General features: G+C 34.7%; 1 protein-coding gene across 1 annotated transcript in view; it reads right to left on the bottom strand.

The window, feature by feature from the left end:
• Ovch1 (ovochymase 1) overlaps positions 1–26432 on the bottom strand; it is a 57035-nt gene that overhangs the window by 20361 nt on the left and 10242 nt on the right. Inside the window, 9 exon segments of the mRNA XM_077799071.1 lie at positions 12552–12732; positions 14896–15024; positions 16397–16490; positions 17038–17165; positions 17266–17403; positions 18596–18729; positions 24235–24322; positions 25853–25883; positions 26419–26432. The exon segment at positions 26419–26432 is cut by the window's right edge and continues 241 nt beyond it. Of these exon segments, the coding sequence (XP_077655197.1) occupies positions 12552–12732; positions 14896–15024; positions 16397–16490; positions 17038–17165; positions 17266–17403; positions 18596–18729; positions 24235–24322; positions 25853–25883; positions 26419–26432 (937 nt within the window).

Here is a 26432-nt window from a genome sequence, read left to right as displayed (position 1 = left end):
CAATCGCAAACCAGAAAAGAATGAATAAAGATCAAAGTTGAAGTTAATGAAATGGCAACAAAAAAAAAATAAAAAGGAACAATGAAGAGTGGGTTCTTTAAAAAGATAAACCTTTAGCTAAACTATCAATCTCCTTTATCAAAGGAAAGACCCAAATTAATAAAATTGGACATGAAAAAGGAGATATTACTACAGACATCACTGAAATACAGGGGAATAGTATGGACTATTTTGAAAACATTCCAATAAATTGGAAAATATAGAATAGAGATATTTTTAGATACAACCTACCAAAATTAAACCAAGAGAAAATATAATACCTAAATATATCAATAACAAATAATAAGATTGAAGGAGTAATAAAAAAGCTTTCCAACATATAAATGCCCAGGACTGATGGATTCTCAGCTAAATTCTACCAGACCTTTAAAGAATTCCAATGCTTCTCAAATTATTCCATGAAATAGAAAATGGAACACTTTCAAATTCATTCTATGAAGCCAATATCACTTTAATATCAAAACTAGATAAGGATTCCTCAAGAAAAGTGTTACGGTAGGTGGCACAATATCCACAAAAGACACATCTCTGAGTTTAAACAAAGGTTTATTGACAGAGAATATCTGCCAGGCTGCCCTTTTGCAAGGCACAGCAGGCTTCTGGAAAAACTTCTTATCTACATAGTCAAATACAATGGAGTAGTTTAACAATAACCCATCTGGTCCGATGATTGTTACTTGATGTCTTTGCTGTGGTTTCTGTTGTGACTCTTTCGGGGTGGGCCTTACCAGAAGGTAATACCTAGGTGGGAAGGTTCTGATTTTCAAAATGGAATTACTTTGGCCTAGGGACCTAACAGAAAGAAAACTACAAACCTATACCCTTGATGAACACTGATGCAAAAGTCCTTAATAACATTATCAAATTCAACTCAACAACACATTTCAAAGATTATACATCATGATCAAGCTGCTTTCATTCCAGAGATGCAAGGATGGTTTGATGTATGCAAATAAATATCCCACATAATTAGAACCAAGAACAAAAGTCACATGATCATTTTGATTCGGAAAAATCCTTCCACAAAACTCAACATCCAATTGTGTTAAAAACACTGAAGAAACTAAGGATAGAAAGAACTTTAGCATCATAAAGGCTATATATGACAAACCCAAAGCCAATATCATATTGAATGCGGAAAAACTGAAAACATTTCCTTTAAAGTCAGGAAGGAGATATGGATGTCCACTCTCACTACTGCTATTCAAAATAATGCTTGAATTTTAGCCACAGCAACTAGACAAGAGAAAGAGATAAAAAGTATACAAATAAAAGATGTCTTAGCATGGAACCCAGGCTCACAGTTGGCCCGGGTCCATCCTTCCACCTTCAGACACCTGCCAGGGCCCAGCCTCCAGCACAAGACCACTCCTTCCAACCAGCAGACTAATGCAGGAGGTCAGGCCCAGTCCAGATCCTCCTATACCAACTTGTGGGACCCAGATCCAGGGTAGGTTCCAGTTTGCACCCTACCCCAACCTGGGAGCCTAAGCCTAACCCACTTCCATTTTGGGACACTGCAGTCATTGCCATAGCTTTCTCTATGCAGCAGCCCCTAGCTTTTTGACAACAGACAGAGCCTAGAAGCAGCTGCATCTCAGAGCAAGCATCCCAAAGAGAGTGTGAGGCCCACCCTTTCAACCCCATCTCTATAAGACATTGCATCCATCTTGGGGTACCTCAAATACTATCTCAAGTTACCTTGCCTATTGTCACACCACCTTATTAGTAGCAGTAGCATACATTGAGGGACACCAGCAGGGTCTAGAAGCCCAACATCAAGGTGTGGTACAGATAATCTGCACAAGTACTACAAGAATATAGGGTAGAAACTGTAGTATCTCAGATCCACATTGTGAGAAAGGAAGACACATATTCAACATGAAAAAACAAGGGAGGAAAGTGCCCCCAAAAAACCAGGTTCATAATTAAAATGATCTGTGAATTAAAGAATGACCTAAATGAGCAAATATAGGCAAAAAATGATGACTCCAACAAAGAGGTAAGAGAGCAAACACAAGTAGCAAAAGATTACTTCAAGAAAGAGATAGTCTGAAAAAAAAGTCAGAAATCCTTGAAATGAAGGATACAATAAACCAAATAAAAAACTCAATAGAAAGCCTAACCAACAGACTATATCACTTGGAAGAAAGAACATCAGATAATGAAGACAAAGTATACAATCTGGAAAATAAAGTTGACTACACAGTGAAGATAGTAAGAACCTAGGAACAGAATATCCAAGAATCATGGCTAGCAACAAAAGACCAAATCTAGGAGTTATTAGGATAAAGGAAGGCACAGAGTTTCAAATTAAAGGAATACACAGTATCTCCAATGCGATATTATCAGAAAATTTCTCAAGCATGAAGAATGAATTGGAAAACCAAATACAAGAGGCTTACAGGACAACAAATATACAAAATTACAACAGATCTACAACAAAGTCACATTATAACAAAAATGCCTAGCATACAGAATAAGGATAGAATCTTAAAAGCCACAAGAGAGAGGAATCAGATCACATTTGGGGGAGACCACTTCGTATCTCAGCATATTTTTCAACCCAGAAGCCAGGAGATCATGGAACAATATATACTAAGCTCTGAAAGAAAATGGATGCCAACCAAGAATCTTATATCCAACAAATTTAACTTTAGATTTGATGATGAAATAAAAGCCTTCCATGATAAATAAAGGTTAAAAGAATATACAACTAGAAAGGCTATACTACAGAACATCCTTGAAGAGGAAATGAAAATATTCTACAATGAGGAAATGAAAAACAATGATGAAAATCATCAGAGAGAGGTATTACACTAACGGAAAATCTAATCAGAGAAGAAATCAAGTCATGTTAAATACCAAAACATAAACAAAAAATGGCTGGAAGTACAAATCATGTCTCAATAATAAACCTGAATGTTAATGGCCTAAATTCACCAATCCAAAGACATAGGCTAGCAGATTGGATTAAAAAAGAAAAAGAAGATGACGATGACCAAACAATATGCTGCCTCCAAGAGACTCATCTCATAGGAAAAGACATCCACAGATTGAAGGTGAAGGGTTGGGAAAAATCATACCACTCACATGGACTACAGAAGCAAGCAGAGGTTTCCATCCTCATATCAAATAAAGTAGACTTCAAGCTAAAGTCAATCAAAAGGGATAAAGAAGGACACTAAACACTGCACAAAGGAACCATACACCAATAAGATTTAACAATTATAAATTATATGCCCCCCAAATGGAGCATCTATGTTCAAATAAACAAACTCTTCAAGTTCAAGAGTTAAATAGACCACAACACAATAATTTTGGTTGACTTTAACATACCTCTTTCATCACTAGATAGATCTTCTAAACAAAAACTGAACAAAGAAACTATAGAACTCAATAATACAATCAATATCTTAGACTTAACTGACATATAGAATATTTCATCCTTCAGTGAGAGAATACACTTTCTTCTCAACAGCACATTGAGCCTTCTCCAAAATAGACCATATATTATGCTACAAAGCAACTCAACAAATATAAAAAAGTAGAGATACTACCCTGCATCCTATCAGATCATAATAGAATGGAATTAGAAATCAATAATAAAATAAGAAATAAAATACAACACATGGAGACTAAATAATATGCTACTGAATGAACAATGGGTTGCAGGAGACATCAAGGAGGAAATTAGAAAAACTTTTTAGAGGTGAATGAGAACACAGATACAACATATCGAAATCTCTGGGACACTAAGAAAGCAGTTCTAAGAGGAAAATTCATTGCATGGAGTTCATTCCTTAAAAGAAGAAAAAGTTAACAAATAAATGACTTAAAATTACATCTCAAAGCCCTAGAAAAAGAAGAACAAATCAACACCAAAAGCAGTAAAAGACAGAAAATTATTAAAATCAGAGTTGAAATCAATGAAATTAAAACAAAAGAAACAATTGAAAAAAAATTGACAGAACAAAAAGTTGGTTCTTTGAAAAAATAAATAAAATTGACAGACCCTTAGCCATGCTAACAAAGAGAAGGATAGAGAAAACTTAAATTACTAACATACATCATGAAAAAGGAAATATCATGACAGACACTACAGAAAAACAGAAGATAATTAGAAAGTATTTTGAAAACTTGTACTCCAATAAAATAGAAAATATCAAAGACATTGACAAATTTCTAGAATCATATTATTTGCCCAAATTGAATTAGGATGATATACACAATTTAAACAGATCAATTTCAAGCAACGAAATAGAAGATGCCATCAGAAGTCTACCAATCAAGAAAAGCCCTGACCAGATGAATACGTAGCTGAGTTCTACAAGAACTTTAAAGAAGAACTAAGACCAATACTCTTCAATTTATTTCAGGAAACAGAAAAAAGATGTAGCACTTCTAAACTCATCCTATGAGGCCAATATTGCCCCAATTCTAAAACCAGGCAAAGACATCAAAAAAATAAAACTTCAGCCAATATCTATACTAAACCTAGACGCAAAAATTCTCAATAAAATTCTGGCAAATCAAATATAAAAACATATCAAAAAGATCATGCACTATGATCAAGTGGGATTCATCCCAGGGTTGCAAGGTTGGTTCAACATACAGAAATAAATAAATGTAATTCATAATCAATAATAAATGTAATTCACATCAAGAGAATTAAATATAAGAATCATATGATCATGTCAATAGACTCAGAAAAAGCATTTGACAAAATACAGCACCCCTTCATGTTCAAAATACTAGAAAAATCAGAGACAACAATAATATATCTCAACCTCATAAAGGCTATCTATGCTAAGCCCCAGGCCAACATAATTCTAAATGGAGAAAAATTGAAGGCATTCCCTGTAAAAACTAGAACAAGACAGGGATGCCCTCTTTCTCCACTTCTATTTAACATAGTTCTTGAAACACTGGGAAGAGCAATTACACGAAAAAAATTAAAGGGAGACACATAAGAAAACAAGAATTCAAATTAGCACTATTTGCTGATGATATGATTCTTTACCTGGAAGACCCTAAAAGTTCCACCAGAAAACTCCTAGAACTAGTAAATGAATTCAGCAAAGTAGCAGGATATAAAATCAACTCCCATAAATCAAAGGCATTTCTGTACATCAGTGACAAATCCTCAGAAAAGGAAATGAAGAAAATTACCCCATTTACAATAGCTCAAAAAAAAAATACTTGGGATTCAACTTTACCAAAGAGGTGAAAACTGTATATAATGAAAATTACAGAACCCTATAGAAAAAAATCAAAGAAGACCTTAGAAGATGGAAAAATCTACCTTGCTCTTGGGTAGGCAGAATTAATATTATCAAATTGACCATCCTACCAAAAGCACTATACAGATTTAATGCAATTCTGATCAAAATTCCAATGACATTCCTCAGAGAAATAGAAAAAACAAACATGAATCATCTGGAAAAATAAGAGATCCAGAATAGCTAAAGCAATATCAGCAGGAAGAGTGAAGCAGGTGGCATCACTATACCAGACCTTAAACTATACTACAGAGCAATAGTAACAAAAATAGCTTGGTATTCGCACCAAAACAGACTAGTAGACTAATGGTACAGAATAGAGGATACAGAGAGAGACTAACCCACAAAACTACAATTATCTTATATTAGACAAAGTTGCCAAGAACATGCATTGGAGGAAAGATAACCTCTTCAACAAATGGTGCTGGGAAAACTGGAAATCCATATGCAACAAAATGAAATTAAACCCTTATCTCTCACCATGCACAAACCTCAACTCAAAATGGATCAAGGATTTAGGAATACAACTTGAGACCCTGAGTCTATTAGAAGAAAAAGTAGGCCCTAATCTCCATCATGTGTGATTAGGCTCCAATTTCCTTAATAAGAACTCCTGTGGCACAAGAATTAAAATCAAGAATCAATAAATGGGATGGACTCAAACTAAAAAGTTTCTTCTCAGCAAAAGAAACAATCTATGAGGTAAATAGAGAGCCTACATCTTGGGAGCAAATCTTTACCCCTCACACATCAGATAGAGCACTAATCTCTAGGGTATATAAGAACTCAAAAAGCTAAACACACACACACACCAAAAAAAACCCCCAAAAAAACAAATAACCCAATCAATAAATGGGCCAAGGACCTGAAGAGACACTTCTCAGAAGATAAAGTATAATCAATCAACAAATACATGAAAAAATGTTCATCATCTCTAGCAATTAGGGAAATGCAAATCAAAACCACTCTAAGATTTCATCTCACTCCAGTCTGAATGGCAGCTATGCATACAAACAACAATATTTGTTAGTAAGAATGTGGGGAGAAAGGTACACTCATACACTACTGGTGGGACTGCAAATTGGTGCAGCCAATATGGAAAGCAGTAAGGAGATTTCTTGGAAAATTGGGAATTACCAAGATCTCCTTGATCTATATCCAAGGACTTAAAAACAACATACTACAGGGACACAGCCACATCAATGTTTATAGCAGCACAATTCACAAATAGCTAAACTGTAGAACCATCCTAGATACCCTTCAATAGATGAATGGATAAAAAAATGTGGCATATATACATAATGAAATATTACTCAGCAATAAAAGAGAAAAAAATCATGGCATTTGCAGATAAATGGATGGAGTTAGAGAAGATAATGCTAAGTAAAGTTAGATTGGCTAGGTGAAGTTGGCCAATCCACAAAAACCAAATGCCGAATGTTTTCTCTGATATAAGGAGGCTGATTCATAGTGGGGTAGGGAGGGGGAGCATGGGAGGAATAGACAAACTCTAGATAGGGCAGAGGGGTGGGAGGACAAAGGAGAGGATCTGGGGTTAGAAATGATGGTGGAATGTGATGGACATTATTATCAGAAGTACATGTATTAAGACACGAATTGGTGTGAATATACTTTGTATACAAACAGAGATATGAAAATTTGTGCTCTAAGATTGTGGAATCAGCCTAGATGCCCTTCAATAGATGAATGGATTAAAAAAATGTGGCATTTATACACAATGGAGTATTACTCTGCATTTAAAAATGACAAAATCATAGAATTTGGAGGGAAATGGATGGCATTAGAGCAGATTATGCTAAGTGAAGCTAGTCAATCTTTAAAAAACAAATACCAAATGACTCCTCTGATATAAGGGGAGGAAACAAGGACAGGGTAGGGACGAAGAGCTTGAGACGAAGATTTTCATTAACAGGGTTGAGAGGTGGGAGGGAAAGGAAACGAGAAGGGGAATCGCATGGAAATGGAAGGCGATCCTCAGGGTTATACAAAATGACATATAAGAGGAAAGGAGGGGTAAGACAAGATAATTCAAATGGAAGAAGTGATTTACAGTAGAAGGGGTAGAGAAAGAAAAGGGGAGGGGAGGGGAGGGGATGGGGGATAGTAGAGAATAATACAGACAGCAGAATACATCAGACACTAGAAAGGCAATATGTCAATCAATGGAAGGGTAACTGATGTGATACAGCAATCTGTATACGGGATAAAATTGGGAGTTCATAACTCATTTGAATCAAACTGTGAAATATGATGTATGAGGAACTATGTAATGTTTTGAACGACCAACAATAAAAAAAAAATATTCAAAAAAAAAAAATCTACCAAGAATTCTACCAGCAAAAAAAAAAAAAGAAAATTTGTGCTCTATATGTGTAATATGGATTATAATGCATTCTGCTGTCATATAAATAAAAAAATTTAAAAAGTATACAAATAATAAAGGAAAAAGTCAAATTACTTGTTTTTGGAAGATATGAAGGCTTCTAGAAACAATTTAGTAAAATATTAGCAGGATACAAGATCATCACATAGAAATCAGTAGTATTTATATATATACCAATAACAAATTCACTGAAAAAGTAACCAGGAAAACAATTCCATTTATAATAGCTTCAATATTTATGAATAAATCTAACCAAAAAGGTGAAAGACTTCTATAATGAAAATTACAGAACATAAGAAAAAAAAATATAAGACACTAGAAAATAGAAACCCTCCCATTTTCATGGATAGGCAGAACTAATATTGTTAAAATGGTCATATTACCAAAGTAATCTACAGATTTAATGTAATCCACATCAAAACACTAATGACATTCTTAAAAAAAAAAAGAAAACTGTCCTAAAATTTATAGAGAGGAACAAAAGGCCCAGAAGCCAAAGCAATCCTGAGTAAAAAGAACAATGCTAGAAGCATCGCAATACACAATTTCAAAATTATGCTATAGAGTTATAGTAACAAAAACAGCATTATATTGGCATAAATAGACCATTACATTAAAAGAAGACAGAGAACCCACAGATACAGTTGTCTGATACTTGACAAAGGCATGAAAAACATACATTGGAGAAAAGTTAGACTTTTTAAATAAATGGGGTCGAGAAAGGAGATCGAGGAGAGGGAGATGGGGAAGGCCAGTGGAGCTATGGGAATGAAATTGAATGAATTATATCACGTGGATGTATGAATGTGTCATAATCCCACTATTACGTAAAATTGTGCACCAATACAATTTTTTAATTAAAAATTAAAAAAATATTTCCCTAGTCAAATAAACTAGGCATCTATGAAAAGTTTTGGCAGACATTTTTCAAATCAGTATAAAAATAAAATATAATGTTTGTAGACAAAAGTATAAAACAATGTGGCATATGCATATACAATAAACCATATGCATATACTTAAATATTAGTGGAAATTAAATAAAATATTATTAATATAAATTAATTCTACAGAGGATGAATGGTTAGTGAAATGGAAAGAATATTTTAGGTTTTACTTGATAAAATTATCTTGCGGGTGGAGAAAGTTAAGAAATCAAGAAGTCCCTGATGAAACATAATACCTTGCAGCAAAATAAAGAACATTGCAAAACTATCCTTCTCACGGTGGACATTCAACTTAGTCAACTGAGGTCAAATAATCATGGTCACCTGTAAATTTTTGAGCCCTTTAAGTCAATCACACAATGTTTGTATTTAATTTCATCAGTGAGATTATGACACATTCATACATGCACATGATATAATTCATTCAATTTCATTTCCATACCTCCCCTGGTCTTTCCCATCTCCCTCCCCTGGATATACTTTCTCTACCCTATTAGTTTCCTTTTTATTATCTCAAGATTTCTTTTATCCTATTTTCCCCTCTAGATTCCACATGAGAGAAGACATATGACTCTTGTTGAGTCAAACTTTTCTTGTTTGTTTGTTTTTGGCCTAACATGATGCCATCTAGTTATCCATTTTCTTGCAAATGACATAGTTTTGTTCTTTTGGGCCTGGTAAAAATTTCATTGTGTGTATATACCCCATTTTCTATCGTCAATCATCTATTGACAGACACCTAGATTGGTTCCATAACTCAACTATTGCAAATTTGACTACTATATATATGGGTATGCATATGTCACTATAGTATGCTGACTTTAATTCTTTTGGATAAATACCAAGAGTTTATAACTGGATTATATGGTGTCTCCATTCCTAGTCTTTTAATGAATATTTATACTTATTTCCATAGTTGCTGTACTAATACATTTTCTTAAACAATGTATAAGAGTTCCTATTTTCCTGCATCTTCACAAGCATTTGTTATTCATATTCTTGATTGCCATGCTAACTGGAATAACATGAAATCTCAGTGTACTTTTGATTTGCATTTCCCTGATTACTAAAGACGTTGAATTTTTTTTCCATATATTTGGCCATTTGACTGCATAGTTTATTTGCCCACTTATTCATTGGATTATTTGTTTTTGATAAGTTTTTTGAGTCCTCTATATATATTATGGATATTAATCCTCTGTTGGAAGAGTTTATGGGAATGATTTTCTCCCATTCATTCACATTATTATTTCCTTTGCTGAGCATGAAGTTTTGAAATTTGATACATCACCATATATTAATTCTGGCTATTATTTCCTGAGCTTTAGGAATCCCATTGAGGAAGTCACTGCCTGTGTCTATATGTTGGAGTGTTTCCCCGTTTTCTTCTAGTAGATGTGTAGTTTCTGGGTGATTCTTGAGTATTAGGTTCATTTTGAATTGATTTTGTGCAGGATGAGAGATAGCAATCTAGTTTCATTCTACATTTTGTGATTGGCTTAAATGGCTCAAAATTTTACAGGTGACCATGTTCATTTGACCTCAATTGATTTAATGTCCACCTTGAGAAGAATAGTTTGGCAATGTACTTTATTTTTCTATAAGATATGATGTCCCTGCATACAAATTCAAGAATAGACCATTCTATTTGATAAGGGAACCTACTTAAAGATGCTTATATGTCTCTGGCCTCTATACTAGTACTTATATTTTCTAATATATTAAGATTAATTAATTAATCAGCTACTATTGGAGATTCTTTTTCATAGTACCACAAAATGCATTTTGAGAGAATTACTATAAAATGGGCATTTCCAACAGGGTAGGCTTAGCAGAAATCCCATGTGATGTTGGAGTTGTAAACAAACTCACAGTTATCTTATTCCAGATTAGCATAACATAAATGCAGATGGATAGATGTGTTTGTAACTCATGATAGTAGATATCCTTCTATTTTCTAGTTCTGTCAACTGAGAGAATCTAGAAGCAACAAAACTCCAGTGGCACCTAATATATCTAGCACCCAAATCATGTTTTCCTATACCATTCTCCAATAAAATGAAGCAAGGCTCCTTGGAGAAATGGCTGATTTTAGGACAGAGTAGAGAACTTACAAGGTTAGCCTGGAGCACCTTATAGTGTTATATAAAGATAGGAGCCTGACAAAGAGATACAGCTAACATGAAGGAGCTCACAGTGGCCAAATCTGGAACAATTTGAGCAACAAAATATGTAGTATTTATAAAATAGATATCCCTGAGTCCACAGCAATTTAAATAAGATTTAGTAAGTAGAGAAAAAAGAGATAACTCTGATGCAGAATCTTAAATGATTTAAATACTCCCTGCTCAAAGGGGTGGAGCTTACTGTCCACCCCCTGAGCTGGACAACTTTTAGTGACTTGCTTCCAACTAGTAAGTATGGGAAGGGAGAAAATGTAATTTTACAGTGAAGAATATTTCCTTAGTTATATGATTGAAGTTAACATTAATAATAAAATTAATAATAAATTCTGTTGATAGTATGTATCCTTGATACAATAAGAATGGCCTATAACTCTGTAGTCTTTCTCTCAAAACCCCAGAACTCCCAATAAAACCATGATAAAAATATCAAACTCAATTGAAAAACATTATGCAAAGTACCAGATGAATACTCCTTCAAATGGCCAACGTTGTCAAGAAGAAGGGAAGTCTGAGAAACTTAAAGCCAAGGCAAACATAAGGATTCCTGACAAACATAATGTTATATCCTGAATGGCAGAGAGAAGAGCAACTATCCAGACATTGAAGAACAGACAAGATTAGCATGTTTGACCATCAAAAAATCAAGGGGGCATAGTGCACTGTGAGCAAGCAGAGAAATGGTTAAGACCAGGACAGAAAGACAGATTCCAGACCCTGGCTGCACAGTGGAACCATATAGGAAGATTTTCAATAATGCTATTCAGAACCTAACCACAAGTGATTGGTTTAAGTAGCCAAAACAAACCAGTTATGTATATCCACATGCCTTAGAGCTTGATCTACATAACACAGGGTAAGTATAAAAGCAAGTTGCAAAGATTATAAATAAAATTATGGTACATAAGATCAAAACAAAAAACAATTATACTGTTTTAGAAACAGACATGTTAAAAACAAATTTAAGTAAAAATTTAAAAAGAACATAGGTACTATGAATACAAAATTTAGCAAATTTAAGGGGTCTTGAGAGATAAGTACAAAGATCTTTCTGAAATGTACAGTTTTGGTCCCACCATTCCATTTAACAACTATTATTTAAACTACACATATATTATATTCACTCTTTCATATCACAGAACAGTTCATAACTCTCTGGTAATTCAGTGATCATGCCCTTGCTGACATGAACCAATTTCAAGAGGAATAATCCTAAACCAACCCAGGGGAAAGTGCACTGCATGGGAAGGCATCTGGAATTATTACCAATAATAAAATTGAGTTCCTAGCTTAAAGATTAAACTAAAGTAGAACACGAGAAAAGTTCACATACAGGAAGGATCATTATGCAAAGGAAGAAATAAGAACTCTTGTTTTCTGAAGTTACAGTAAGTTGAGACCCATAGATTCTGTGATGGGAAGCAGGTTTTGGCTCAACATGAATAATCAGACCTACATAAATTGGATAAAAAAAATTCAAGATTGGATTAACTTTATCCTTACTGACATTGTTTAAATAGAAGCTAGAAGGCTATGCAGAGAAAATACTTAAAGGAAGATTCCTGCTTTAGAATTAGTCTGGATAATCTTAGCAGTTAGACAATCACACTTGTGTCCTAGGCATATCCTATAAACCCGTGTGTTAAATAGATTAGTAAAACACCAGTTTCACTCACGGTTGTACACAGTGGGCTGCAGTAAGAATCCAAACTGGATCGATGATGGCACCTCCACATTGGTGATCACCTAGAAACCTCAAACCCACCTGCCAGGGCCAACAGTGGGGACAGGCTTCTTCCCCCCCTGCGATTCTTCTGGAAAGCCACTGGGGACTAAATGGAGGGATGCCACAGATATCTACAGGAAAGAAGAGGAGACCAATGGCTCATCCCAGACAACAATCATGAACACACTCCTGCAAAGGCTTGCTATAGCTAACAGCAGTAATTCCCAAACTCCAGATGAGATTTATAAAGATACTTACTCCCAAGACCCATCTCTGAGAAGTCTGATCTTAAAAGTCTGCTTAGCCAACTGTGCCAGGCAGTCAGGATTTTAGACATGAAAGTAATTATTCGTTCATTTAAAACCTAACTATTCAGTGCTTGCTCTGCCAGGCACCATCTAACTAAGTTGCTTAGGGCTTTGGTGAGTTGCTGAGGCTCACTTTGAACTTGTTATCCTCCTGCCTCAGCCTCCCCAGCCACTGGAATTATAGGCATGCACCACTGCACCTGGCTCAGGAAATCATTTTAAATAATAAGTTTGTATAGGAGTAGATGAGGACCATGAATTGTTCTCTGTACCTCTTTCTCCCTATATAAACAAATCTTATTTTGTTTTCCCTCTGAGTCTATATGTAAACTCAAATAGGATTCTACAAGTTTCAAGGACTTAAACATAAAACTTGATTTTTTTTTCATTGTGGCATATCAAATGAAAGATGAAGATTTCCAAAATAGACATTTAGTTAACAAAGAAGTAGATTAAACAGATAGTAGCATGGCCAACTCACCATATGGAATAGCTTTTCCAGTAAATATAGTATTGGTTTTGAGAAGTGTTGTCAGTCCATTTTTGTTTAAGGACTCTATAGAGAAAAAAATTTAAAGTATTTTGAGTAGCTTCACTAATTGACCTTCCTTGTTACCCTGATCAATCACAAAAACCACTCTGCTGTAGACCTCACTAATACTACCATTTATATGCCAGATGCCAAGTTGCACAGATGTGATTTCTTGTTCATCTCTCAATATCCCTGCATGTGGCTCTTTTAAGCACTTTTCCTTCCTTTACTCCATGATATTTACTCTTGAAATATTTAAAGTCATCTCTTAATTTTAGTCTTTTTTTCAATATCTTTTTCCAGCCCGAAAAGATATTCTACAAGGTACTGTCTGTCCATACCCTATTTTTTACTCATCTACATAAAGATGATTTCTGAATTTCTCTCTTCAGTATAAATCTCTTCCCTGAATTCTTGAATTAGAATAACTAGATATCTCCATTAGAATTTCCTACAAATTTCTAAACATCTACATGTCATGAATGGAACTAATTGATTTTAATAGTCAATAGGGCCTTGTTCTTATGTCCCTGCATCATTTAATTGCTCTACCATCCATAGCCACTCGAGCTAGAACCTTGAAAAAAATCAAGCTGGACTTTTCCTTCTTCATAAATGCTCTCCCCACAACATGTATGGTCAAGCAATACAATTAGAAAAATCTCTTGCAATGATTTTCCCACCATACTTCTTACATGTAAGTTCATCCATCTTCTTAATTTTCCAAATTACTCTGGAACCAGGGAGTCCAAGGTTTGAAAAACAGCTCCACCTATTCATAGTTCTTTGGAAAAGTCATTTAACTTCTCTAAGCCTCAGTTCTCTAGTCTGTACAAGGAGAACAGTGTATATTATCTTTGAAGTTTGTAAGGAGGAATAAATTGGTGATGTGTATGAAATACTGTTTATACCTGCGATGAAGTGATCAATAGATCTTCACTAGCTATTCTACCACTCTGGTACTTATAGTTTAATGCCTTTTCTATAATCCCTTCACAATATAGTTTTCTTGTAAGTCATCAATTCTCCTTTATTATAGTTTTTGCATAAGATATTCCTTTTGTCTAGGTAAACTTTATCTTCCAAAGTATTGAGAAAATTATTAGTCCTGCAGAAGCTTCTAAAATTTCAAAATAGAGCCAATCTCACTTCTGAATTCCATTTTTTAATCTGAATTCTCTGTTTTTTGCATATGGTACTTGGCATCTTTTGAAATGTTCTAGTGGATGCAGTTTCTTGAGCATTATGGGAGATGCTTGCTAAGGCATAGATTTCTGGGCTCCACCCCAGATCTATACAATATAAATCTCTAGGAATGGAACCAGGACTCTGCATTTTTATTCTTCCACCAAAATGATTCAAGCATCCTACATTTGGATAATCACAATTAAATTATCTTCCCTATAAGCATTTTCATAAGCAATAATTCCTATTACACAGGTGATTATACTTGCCTGAAAGCAAAAAGGTGTTTCTAACCTTGAAGCCTTGGAAATTATTTTCACCATCACTTTTGAAATACATGACCATCATGTTACCAAAACTGAATATTGAAATGGATTTCAAGATTCCACAAAGTTTAGTTGTAAAAGTTATAAGGAAATTTGATTTATAGTTATAAGAAATTTAAAAATCCGAACACAGGAGGCAAAATATCATCCAACTAATTTTTTTAAGTCAGCAACTTTGGTTTTCTCCAACTTTAGTTTGTAGGCATAACCACATATACAGAGAAAGTTAAAAATTAGTTTTCAAAGTAACAATGTATCATAATTATTATCTCAAAAAATTTTTTATCTCAAAAAACTATATGGGATGAAGACATCTGATTTCTAATATACACAGAAAACTCAATTATTAAAGAACAATAGGAGCTGGATAAACAATAAAACCACCCAAGCAAATCATTTCTTCTTTCCAAAGGACATGGTCATTCTTTTTTTATTATTGATATAAAAAAATAAATGACAGTGGAATGCATTATAATACTTATTACATGTATACACACAGTTTTTCATATCTCTGGTTGTATATAAAGAATGTTGATACCAATTTGTGTCTCCATACATGTACTTTGGATAATGATGTCCATCACATTCCACCATCCTTGCTAATCCGATGTGCCCTCCCTTTCCCTCCCACCCCTCTGCCCTATTCTAGAATTCATCTATTCCTCCCATGCTCCCCCTCCCTCCCCACTATGAGTCAGCTTCCTTATATCAGAGGAAACATTCAGCATTTGTTTTTTTCGGGGGATTGGCTAACTTCACTTAGCATTATCTTCTGATATGGCCATTCTTTATGTGAGCAGGCAATACCAGAAATATGCTTTATCCAACCCTCACAACACATGTACTGCTCTGTTGGAGCATAGGATTGTGCTACCAACTCACCTGCTCTTAAATTCCAAGTAAATATTCTGAGCCCATTTATATTACTGGTCTCAAACTCACTACCACCTGACTGAGGGACAAATAGGATGAAAGTTAATTCTTCATATGAAGTAAATAAAGTTATAACTTAAAGTATATTTGAAGTTGCTAATAAAATTAAGACCCAAGTGGAAATTACCAGTTTTTGGTTATTTGGACACACAAATGAAAATATTAGCAACAGAAGGAATTGATACAAAAAGAAGAAAACTTAAATTTTTTACCTTCTGCACATACCAGAAATTTATTCACTGGTACCATTTTCCCCTTTCTCTGAGTACTTCTTTTTCACCTTCCAAATATTCTGAAAGATTTTTCACATTTTTCATGTTTCTATTAAAAATCTTTACTAGTGAGTCAGCTGCTGGTTCACAGGTCTTAAATCTAAAGTTTTCTGGCATGTGAGTCCTGGAGCTTCAAGTGTAAGAAATCCACACTCCCTCTCAGTTTCAGTCAATGCCACAGCCACCCTGATGAGTCTGATGCTTCTCAAATTGAATTTAGAGGATGGGATGTTAACTACCTAACTTGTGTTTTTCTTCAGGATCATCATAAATCACAATGGAATCATAAATACAATTTTGGTTAAATTCAACTTTAAAGTCCTCAAATGTCAACTGTACAAATTATAAACATAACCAGAGAAGTGGTCAAAAAGAAAAAAGTTTAAGAGGTTTCTCTCTGCACATTAAAAGGATCTCTGCATTGCTTCTATGGACAACAACTGGAAACTCAAACCTCTGCTAATAGGAAACTGATTTAATAAGTCAGGTAACATTACACAATATTTTATGTAGTTTTTAAGAAGAACTCTGTAGGCTCATTTGAAAAGTTCTTTGAGGTACTGTTCAGTGAACAAAGCATTGCCAAGTAACTTAGATGCTTATGCTCAGAATACCTCCCCTGAGATCTGCAATAACATGGATGTTTTACTCCATATGTAGGAAAAAAGTCTGATAAAAAGCCTTATTTTGCATTGTGTACACTTTTAAACTACTGCATTTTTAAAGTCACATACAGAACCCTTTTAGAGTAAAAAAAAAAAAAGTGGCAAAAAGAAACTTCTAGCCATAACGATATCTTAACAATCCATACGAAGTAAGTTCTGCCTACCTAGCATAGTAGCTAAGTTTTCTATAAAGTAGCAATTCCTCAATTGCTTACTTTTATGATGTGTTTCTTTGGAGCATGAATAAACCAATAATACTAGACATTATTGGGCAAGCGAGGATAGTTAGCAGACTGAATTGTCCCTTCCTCTACCAATTCAGCCACACTCTCACAACCTGAACCTATGCAGATGTAGGGAGAATCCACAATGAATGGCAAAAGGCACTTCTGCTTGTCATCTCCATTCAGAGACAGCAGGGAATGGACACCTGAAATCCTTACCTGTTCCTGAGTTCTGTACAGCAGAAAAGCAAAGTTCAAAGCCACTGCCACTGTTTTCTGCATCAGAAACAAATGTGACTATGGCCTGGTTGGTCTCCATCAGCAAGGGTGAGGGCAAGATATCTCCACAGACCTTACCTTGAGAGGAAAAGAAATTGAAAGAATATTACTGAAATGTAGTGCAAAGTTATACACAGTTATTTTTCTGGTAATATCTCCCATGAGTTCTTCTTTAATCTTGCCACAGTCTCTGCTTCAATGATTCTATTTCACCTATCTTCTGGCTCCCAGTCTCAAGTCCCTTTAGGACCTTATTCAAGGTCCAGTTCTCTTATAAACTTTCCTGTACACTCGCTGAAAACCAAGGGACCTTTCCCTGGATCACTTTAGCACATTCTGTATTCTGCAGCTTTTCCTGCTGTGTGGGATACCTTCAGTGACCTCAAGCCACAAGCTTGAGACTAATTCTCTATATGTTCAGCTTGTGATATCTCGTACATACCCGACTTTAAGCAAGAATGATTGCTAAATAGATTTAAATATAAAATGATTAGTCAATAAATATTATAACCCCTAGAACACTATCTTTTCTATGTCAAAATTTGTGAAGAGACATTTGTCTTGTCATTGGTCTCATGGAGGAGATCTAGAGATGAAGGTCTGTATCAGCTGGGGAGACCCTTCTATGCTTAACACATTTCAATCAGAGGTCAATTATGTTTCTATAGCTTGTAAGAGGAATCTAACAAAGTTAAGTGGCTGAAATGACCTATTGTGTCTTTAAATTATTAAAGAATTGTACAGTAGAGTTCAAAGTTTGTGTATGTAAACAGATATCCACAAAAATGTTAACAGTAAGAGCCAGGACTGTTGTTCAGTGGTAGAGCATTTGCCCAGCATGTATAAGGCCCTGGGTTTGCTCCCCAGCACCGCCATCTCTTAGTGGTACGTTTGTGAATGGGTTATATTTTTTCCTTTATGCTCATCTTTATATACCAAATTTACTAAACATATACCCACTTTTGTGATTAAAAATGAAAATATTAACCTTTCCTTGAAATGGAGGTTTTCTGGCAATTGTGACATCAATTTTATTCAGTACTGTTATTAAACTTGAGAAAGGAATGAGATATTTGGTGTCTGATTTAGAAAAACAATGAAGAAAATGATCAGATAATATGCTATTGTTTATATTCTTGCAACCTCCCGTACCCATCCCTTTTAGAAGAGCACAGTATGTAAGATAAAACAATTATCCCAGGTGCAGAAATCTCACTTGAGCTATAGCATTTCTCTTTTTTAAAGTACTCTAAAATTATAAGTAACATACTAATAATTGCTCCATCACTTGATTGTAAATATATGTAGTCATGATCACATCCAGCTCGATTTTCTATATCTAGGCTTGTAAATTTTATCAGGATAATTTTATCTTCTGGTACCATTATTTTCCAGACACATAAACTGGGGTAAGAGCAGGAAAAAAAATAAAATTAATGCAAGTTTGAAAATAAGATCTAAGTTTCACGCATTAGTTTACACTTTACCAATAGTAAAATTTTGCAGAATATTAGAATGCAAAAAAACAATAAATTCCTTATATGGCAGAAATATGTTTATGACCAAATTGCTAACATTTCTCCAACAAATACATGAGTACTAATTAGGAAATGGCCAGAAACCAATGTTTAAATTTTATTTAGTTAAAAAGTGCTAGAATTTTCATCTATAAACTGAAGAAAACTTCTCAGATTTTTCCAGGTCATCATTAGTCTAGTTAAAATTCATAATATTCACCTAGAAGTTGAACTATGGACAATGAATTCTCATGAATTATGGGTTAACTGTGCAGCACATGTTACCTCTAACCAGCCAAATCAGGTCATGCTAAGTCAGTCCCCAGGGTTGTAATGTCATCTAATTCCCAAATCAGGTCAGATGTGACCTTTCACTAACATCTTTAGAAACATGTCTAAACATTTTCAAAGTAGCCTTACATAATCTATCACATAACACTTCACCTTTATTTTCCTCATATGAATTTATACTATTTAAGAAAAAAATCCCATTGAACCACAAATCTCAACTTCTTCCATATGTCACATTCATCTGAATGCAAAATTATTTGGAATCTAACATGTCAGAATGAACTTCTTTCTGAAGTGTGGCAGTCTTCATCAACAACCTTAGACGTTAATAGCCCACTGCTCTCTAGGTAATAAATGTTCAGGACTGTAGGAGCAATCGAGTTCTTTTATGCCCAATTTCTAAAAGCCAGACAATGATAATTCTTCTTGCCAAACAACTTCCTCTTAACCAGAAACTCTTCAAATTAATCTTTCTATTCAAATCCATCATTCTGAATATAGATATAAAAATAGGTAACCTAAAATAGTATTAAAATCACTTTTTAAGAACTTCCATTTAAAAAGCAATAAGCTACCTAAAATATTATAAAGCTCGCTTTTCTAAGCTCTTCAATTGAAAAAGCACTGGGCATCTATCATCCTTTTTGAGACTCATTATAACCCTCTGAGAACACAGGAGAGAAATTACTATCCCTATTTCAAATGAGAAAACTGGCATTGATACTAAAAGACTCATTGAATCTCTTATATAATAGGAGCTATAGTTCAGGTGTCATGACTTCAAAGGACCAGTACTTTCTCCTGTTTTCAAATTATTTTCTGCCTCAAAATGTCTTAGATGGAAAATAGGGTTCAAATAACATGCCATCCTTGATTTACTATCAGCAACTGCTGTATTTAGGAGGATTCTGAGGTCAAGCAAGAGAGAAATGCCAAAATCATCAATATATTCACTCAAACATCATCTATCAATCATCAATTATGATAGATAGACAGTGTCCTAGGCTCTGAGAAATGCAAAGTCTGCCATGGGTATGGAGGAAAGAGGAAAATCTGGGTGCCATCTCTCTGCCATTTCTGAAATTCTAGCTATCTCCTATCAGAATAAAGACAGGCTTGAAGGGAATATACAACTGCTCCTCCTCCTCTTTTTTTTTTTTTTTAACCATTTCCTAATTAGTGCCATTTGGAATTTACAAGACCATTTCACAATTCAATCCTGCTTAGCATACTAGAAAAGTCACTAACTATGCAAATTGGTCTTATACCTTATTTTCAAGACACGTCTTTTCATATTTTAACATTTTGAAATCATAATGCTTCTGTACAACAAAGTCTTAGAATTTCCCTAGGGTTGGACTGAAAGTTCTTCCAGGAAGGACTTACATTGACTTCTGTCAATCACCTGGAGGGTCTATCAACTCTGTACTGCCAAGTTTTTCTGCTTGATATGACTTGAACTATACTTTTGGTGGTAATTTCAACTGTGACCTTCATGAATATTAGCTAGTGATACAGATTCTCAGGGAAGATTTTTCCGCCTCCCTTTCCAGGGCCAAGGTTGGGGCACATAACTTTCCACATGGGTGGGTTTATACTTTTATAGCTATTTAGTGAAGGGATATCCTTTCATCTTCTCAATTTATATGGGCCTATCTTGGGTATGGTGTTTTCTGTATTGGTGGTACATAAAACAATGTATTTTGAAAAAAAATTTTGCCTTAGATTTATTGAAACTACAGTACAAATTCACATTGACTAACTCCTATAAACTCTCAAATATAATCCTTACTATTTGATCTCAACTTCATTCTCTAAACTTGAAGCAACTGAAATTTTGTACGATTACTAAGACATCTGGTATCAATTCATCTTTCCTGTAGATTAACTTCTGCTGCTTTACCAGGAAAGGATTTATTCCTCCTCCTTTCTAAACCAAACTTATTTGCTGTGTTCTCATGAGACTTGCTTCACATTTCTATGTTTTCTGACTCTTACTCTCTCTTCTGCCCATAAATACAGTTATCTCTCCAAACAAAACACTTTTCTTGACCCTACTATCTAAAAATCACTGTCCTATCTTCTTCACCAGACAGTGGAAGTTCCATTATTTCAGTAGGCCAGTTTAAAACACCAAGTCATTCACCAGGACTCTCTCCCTCTCCCCAAACCCAAACTGTCAACTCTTCACCAAATCCTGTGACTCTATCACTTGTCTCCACTTCTGTTGCTACAAATCTAGTCAAAGTCATCATCTCTTATCTGGACTACTGTAGTAACTACTATTGTTTTTGATCTCTCCTGTCTACAGTTCATTTTCAACACAATAACCAAAGTGATCCTTTTAAAATATGTCACACTATTTTCCTCTGCTCAAACCCTTCAATTGTTCTCCATCTCAGTAAAACCCAAAGTTCTTTTTAGGTCCAATAAGGCCAAAACAATCTGGCCACTGCCTTTCTCACTCAGCTCTAGCTCTCTGGTCTTGTTGCTGATCCACAAAAATACCACTTGTATTCTTGCCTCACACCTACCACTTCTCCTACCTGGAGTGTTCCTTCCCTCCCCTTTTCTAAATCTGTTTTCAAGTATCATCTTTATGGTCAACCACTCAAATTTTGCATACTCCATCACTCTCTACCATGCTTATAAATTTTTTTCTGTGCAGCATTTTCCACCTTCTACTATTACAGGTAACTGTTTTTTAAAGTATTTTTTTTTAGTTGTAGGTGGACACAGTACCTTTATTTTATTTTTATGTGGTGCTGAGGATCAAATCCAGTGCTTCATGCATGCTAGGTGAATGTCTACCTCTGAGCCACCAACCCCAGCCCCAGGTAATTTTCTTTTTATGACTCTATTACCACCTTCTAACTTACCCTACACAAAGACAGTGTTTGTGTTTGATTCACTGCTATCTTTCTAGCACTTAGAACAATGTCTGGTACACTGTAAAATTTCATAAAAACCTAATGGTTATTTGAGATAGAAAATCTTTAATAATCTCTTAAAATATGCCTTCTGATCCTACGAGTCAAGAGCTGACTCAGCTTTCAAATTTTAAATTTCCAAGGTAATGACACTTCTTTGAACTCACTTTGACATTTTCTTGAAACTCCATTGCAGAGAACTCTGAAATACTTGAATTGCTGTGTTTGAGAGCACGTGGACTGTCCTCTGCGTGTCTCTTTCCCAATATACAAATAGCTTGCTCAAATACCCCGCTTATCAAGGACATTCATTACACCTGAGGCAGACCAAACTTCACTCTCTCAAATTAAAAACTCCTTAATATTGGGTTAAAAATCTATCTTCTGACTTCTACCCAGAAATCCTTTGCAGTTAGTCAGTACAATTTTTTTTTAAAGATTCTCAGATAAATCAGGAAGTTCCTTTTTCCTCCTGTCTTCTTTGATTCAAAAATACCTCTAGTTTCTTCAACCATAACTCTTAAAACACTTTAAATTTATTTCCTTGGGATTGGGGGTACAGCTCAGTGGTAGAAAACTTGCCTAGCATGCACAAGCCCTTGGGTTCAATCTCCAACACCAGACACAAAATATTACATATCAGTTATTATCCTTCTGATGAATTCTAGCTTATTAATGTCCCTGTTTAAAGAGGGTACCTAGAAGCCTTGTCTGAGATTCTAATAAAATAGAACTCTCTCTTGTTCTTAGAAATTACTCTTCCAATAGTTTAAGCACAGATAGCAAAAACTTACTGGCCTCTTCTCATCTCAAGGATGACTCAGGAAAAAGTCATTTTAGACCTTTAAGCCTTTTAAATGTGGGCAGCAGTTAAGCCACATTTTACCCATTCTATGTGTAAATACTTTTAGGAGTATAATTTTCAAAAATTAAGACACATTTCATCATTTTAATCTCCCATGGCCTCTGGCATAAGTCTAAACTTCCTTTGCACAGAATTTAAGTTCTTGTATAATTAAATCCTGACCAGTACTTCAATCCTCATCTCCTGCTACCCCAGTTCCCATTCATGTGGCTCTCAGTCACACTAGGATAATCATAACCCAAACAACCCTGACCTTTCCCACCTCCTTGACATTGCTTATACAAAATTTTCTTTACTTGAGAAGACCTCACTCCTTGTGTCCATCTCTTGAAGTCTTAGGTCTTAGATCTACAAAGGACCTCACAGCTATAGAACCACAGCTATTCTTTAACATCTAGTTTCAATGCCACCCCTTACAACTAAGGCATTCTTTCCCATCCCACTCTGCACACACACTCCTTGCAAAACACACCCTGAAAAATCAGCCTCCATTGTTCATAGGACCAACTTATTTATGGCACACTATGAATAAGTATAAAAGCTTATTTTATCCCTTTTTTTAAGTGTAGTGTAGTTTTTGTCAAGCTTTCTCTTCCTACCAGATTATAAATGCATAGAACTGTCATCTACCTTTGTATACTCTACAAAACATCATACAATTTTAAAAATAAATTTAGGTCACTTAAGAAAATGAGATACATGCAAAGAATTGATTTCTAAAGTTTAAAGACATCCTTATCCATATAGACGAACAAGACAGGTAGGGAAAAATAAAATTGACATATACTGCCACTTACATACCAAACTATGTTCCATTTTCTAGGTGATACTTAAAATATTACTATGATTAAAGAAATAGGCATGCCAGGATTAATCACTAAGTTTGCATAGCAATCTCACACCAGATGATTTTAATATTCGATGTTTGAACTCATCAGTTCAGGCAAGTTTTGGTCTTAACACTATTTGGGGTGACAATTTATATTAATGACTCTAAAATGCCAATTAGTAGATATTTGCCAACCAGAAAACAATAGATGAAATGTATACTTTTAATATAATCAGATAAATAATTGGAGATGCTAGACAAACTTGCCAAAATATAGTCATTTAAATTAATGAATTGTGACATGTACAACAAGAGGTTCCCAATTAGAATAAGATATACTCCATGTTTGTATAAATATATCAAAATATACTATACTGCCATGTATATCTAAAAAGAATAAAAACCTAAAAAGAATAAAATTGTCTTATTTTATGTGAGGAGGAAAACCCAAGAATCATTCATACTTAAGATACATACCTATTATGAGAATAGTTGTCTTCTTTGGAATAGGGGTATTGAATCTCCCCACTCTCTCCAAATAATACTATTCTCTGAGGTTTACAATCTTTAAGAAAATGTAAAAGAAGTGGATTATTTTCTGGACAACATTTCAAAAGTGTATAGATCTCATCCTGAAGCTATACAATTTATATTAGTTATATTTAGGAAAACATGTCCTTAATGGATATAATCTAGACATCATATTATAAACAGTCTTTAATAAAATTTTTGAATATATGTTCTTTAACAGAGTTCTTCAGATTCAAAACTTACACAATTTTCTCAAATCATGAGTCACACTGAGGCTGTCAAATTTATATTATATGAGACTAATATGGTTTTCACCTATCTCTTCTAGAATATCCTAGGTATCTCTTCTAGGATGTTCCAGGTAACAGTAAAGTAACACTGTACAAATACATGCAGCTTTTAGTAATGGCATTTACTCAAAATTCATTTACTCAAAATTGAGATGCAAATGTCAGGTTTTAACTGTTGGAAGCACTCTATATAAAACCATTGAGGCATTTAAAGTTTAGAAATGGAAGTAAATTTCAATTATGAATATGATATGATTGCATTTGCTTTCTTCTAATGATTTTCCCCAATTCCATTTCCTATCTAGATCATTAGAACTATGCACGCTCTCTTGTCTCTGTCTTCTATCCACACCTTGGACAGAATTCAGGCCCCTTTTTTTTTTTTAACACACCTTGGACTCACTTCTGAAAAAGATTGACCCCAGTCCAAATATATAGATGGTAGAAGAATACCTTTACTAACAATTATTTCAGTGAAAATTGTGATAATGTGACTTTAAAAAATTACACATTATGATTTCTACTTAAAACCAATGTAGAGGAGAACTTTGCTCAGAGTCAGTGGCCTATTATGTCTTTTAAGAAGATTGAAAGACAACATGGAAGCAGAAACCAATTTGATCTGATGGTTTGAAAATATGAAAGATTCAATTAATTTGATTTTTAAGATTGTAGAAGCCTAAATTTAATCCTATTTCTAAAATAGTCAGTTACGTGAGGTGGTTCAGAGAAGAGCTTGAATAAAATAGGCAATTAGAACATAAAGGAGATGAAAAACCTAGAAAGATGATCTTAAGAACGTGTTACTTAAATAAATTACTTATCACATTCTGATGTTCATTAGTGAAATTAACTGTTATTGTCCAATTTCATTGCCCTTTAAAATTCTATTGCTGTTACTAATTCTTTGTTCAGGGGTCATTAACCTTTTTAGCTTTCTCTTCCAGGTGATCAAAGTGGAACAATCACTACCAGGAGGGACCTGACCCTGCGGTAGGGCAGTGGACAGTGTGCAAGACACTAAAGGCAGATGAAGTGAGCGGGGAGTCCTCCTGGTCTGAGGGAGTGCTGGCCTGAAGCTGGGCCAACAAACAGCTCACGTCAAGCCTTCAACTAGGTGGCTAACCTTGGACAGCAACAAAGGAGGGACAGACAGATGGAGGGAATGTGAGGTTTTGCTGCTTTGAATCTTGGGCCTTAAACATTTGCTTCCTTGACTAAACTGTGTTCCAGGAAGTTGTGCTCTGCAGTGCCTTGTACCATTTTCTGTGAACCTTCTGGCCTCTGAGACGCCAAGACCCTCTCCTTCTCAGCACACTTACAGCTTCACCTTTCATCCAGGTCTATCTGCACTTCACCTTTCATCACAATATTTTTTCCTTCCCAAGTAGTTAGAAAGTTCCTAGAGGACAGGCTTTGCTCTCCAGACCCGTATTTTCCTAGTCTAGATTTTAGTGTCACTGAACAAAATAAACTCTCAAAGTATTCCTCATTTCCCCCAGTTTTCCAAGGAAAATTAACAAGGCTGAATGGGAGAAGGGGGGAGAGAAGGGATCCATTTTTTGTGTTTTTAAGTGCTGTAGAGGACACGTGTCAAATGAATCAAAGAAGAAAGAATCTGCTGAGTCTATTGTCAAGGGCTGTCTTTAAAATCTCAAATGCAAAAAGATAGCTCATAAAAATTTTATACAGGGATTCAGTTTAAGTTAAACTGATAGCTATCGATGCTCAAGAATTCTGAGACAAAATATTACAGACATTGGACTAAGAATTTAAAATCAGTCATTCTTGCTTTGTACTAAAGCTTCTCTCTGATAATATCACAACATATCAAAGTAACTACTCTTGAGATAA

The sequence above is a fragment of the Urocitellus parryii genome, chromosome 5 (assembly GCF_045843805.1).
Source record: "Urocitellus parryii isolate mUroPar1 chromosome 5, mUroPar1.hap1, whole genome shotgun sequence".
NCBI lineage: Eukaryota > Metazoa > Chordata > Mammalia > Rodentia > Sciuridae > Urocitellus > Urocitellus parryii.
Note: the sequence above shows the minus strand (reverse complement) of the source record. Positions and strands in the feature narration are given on the sequence as shown.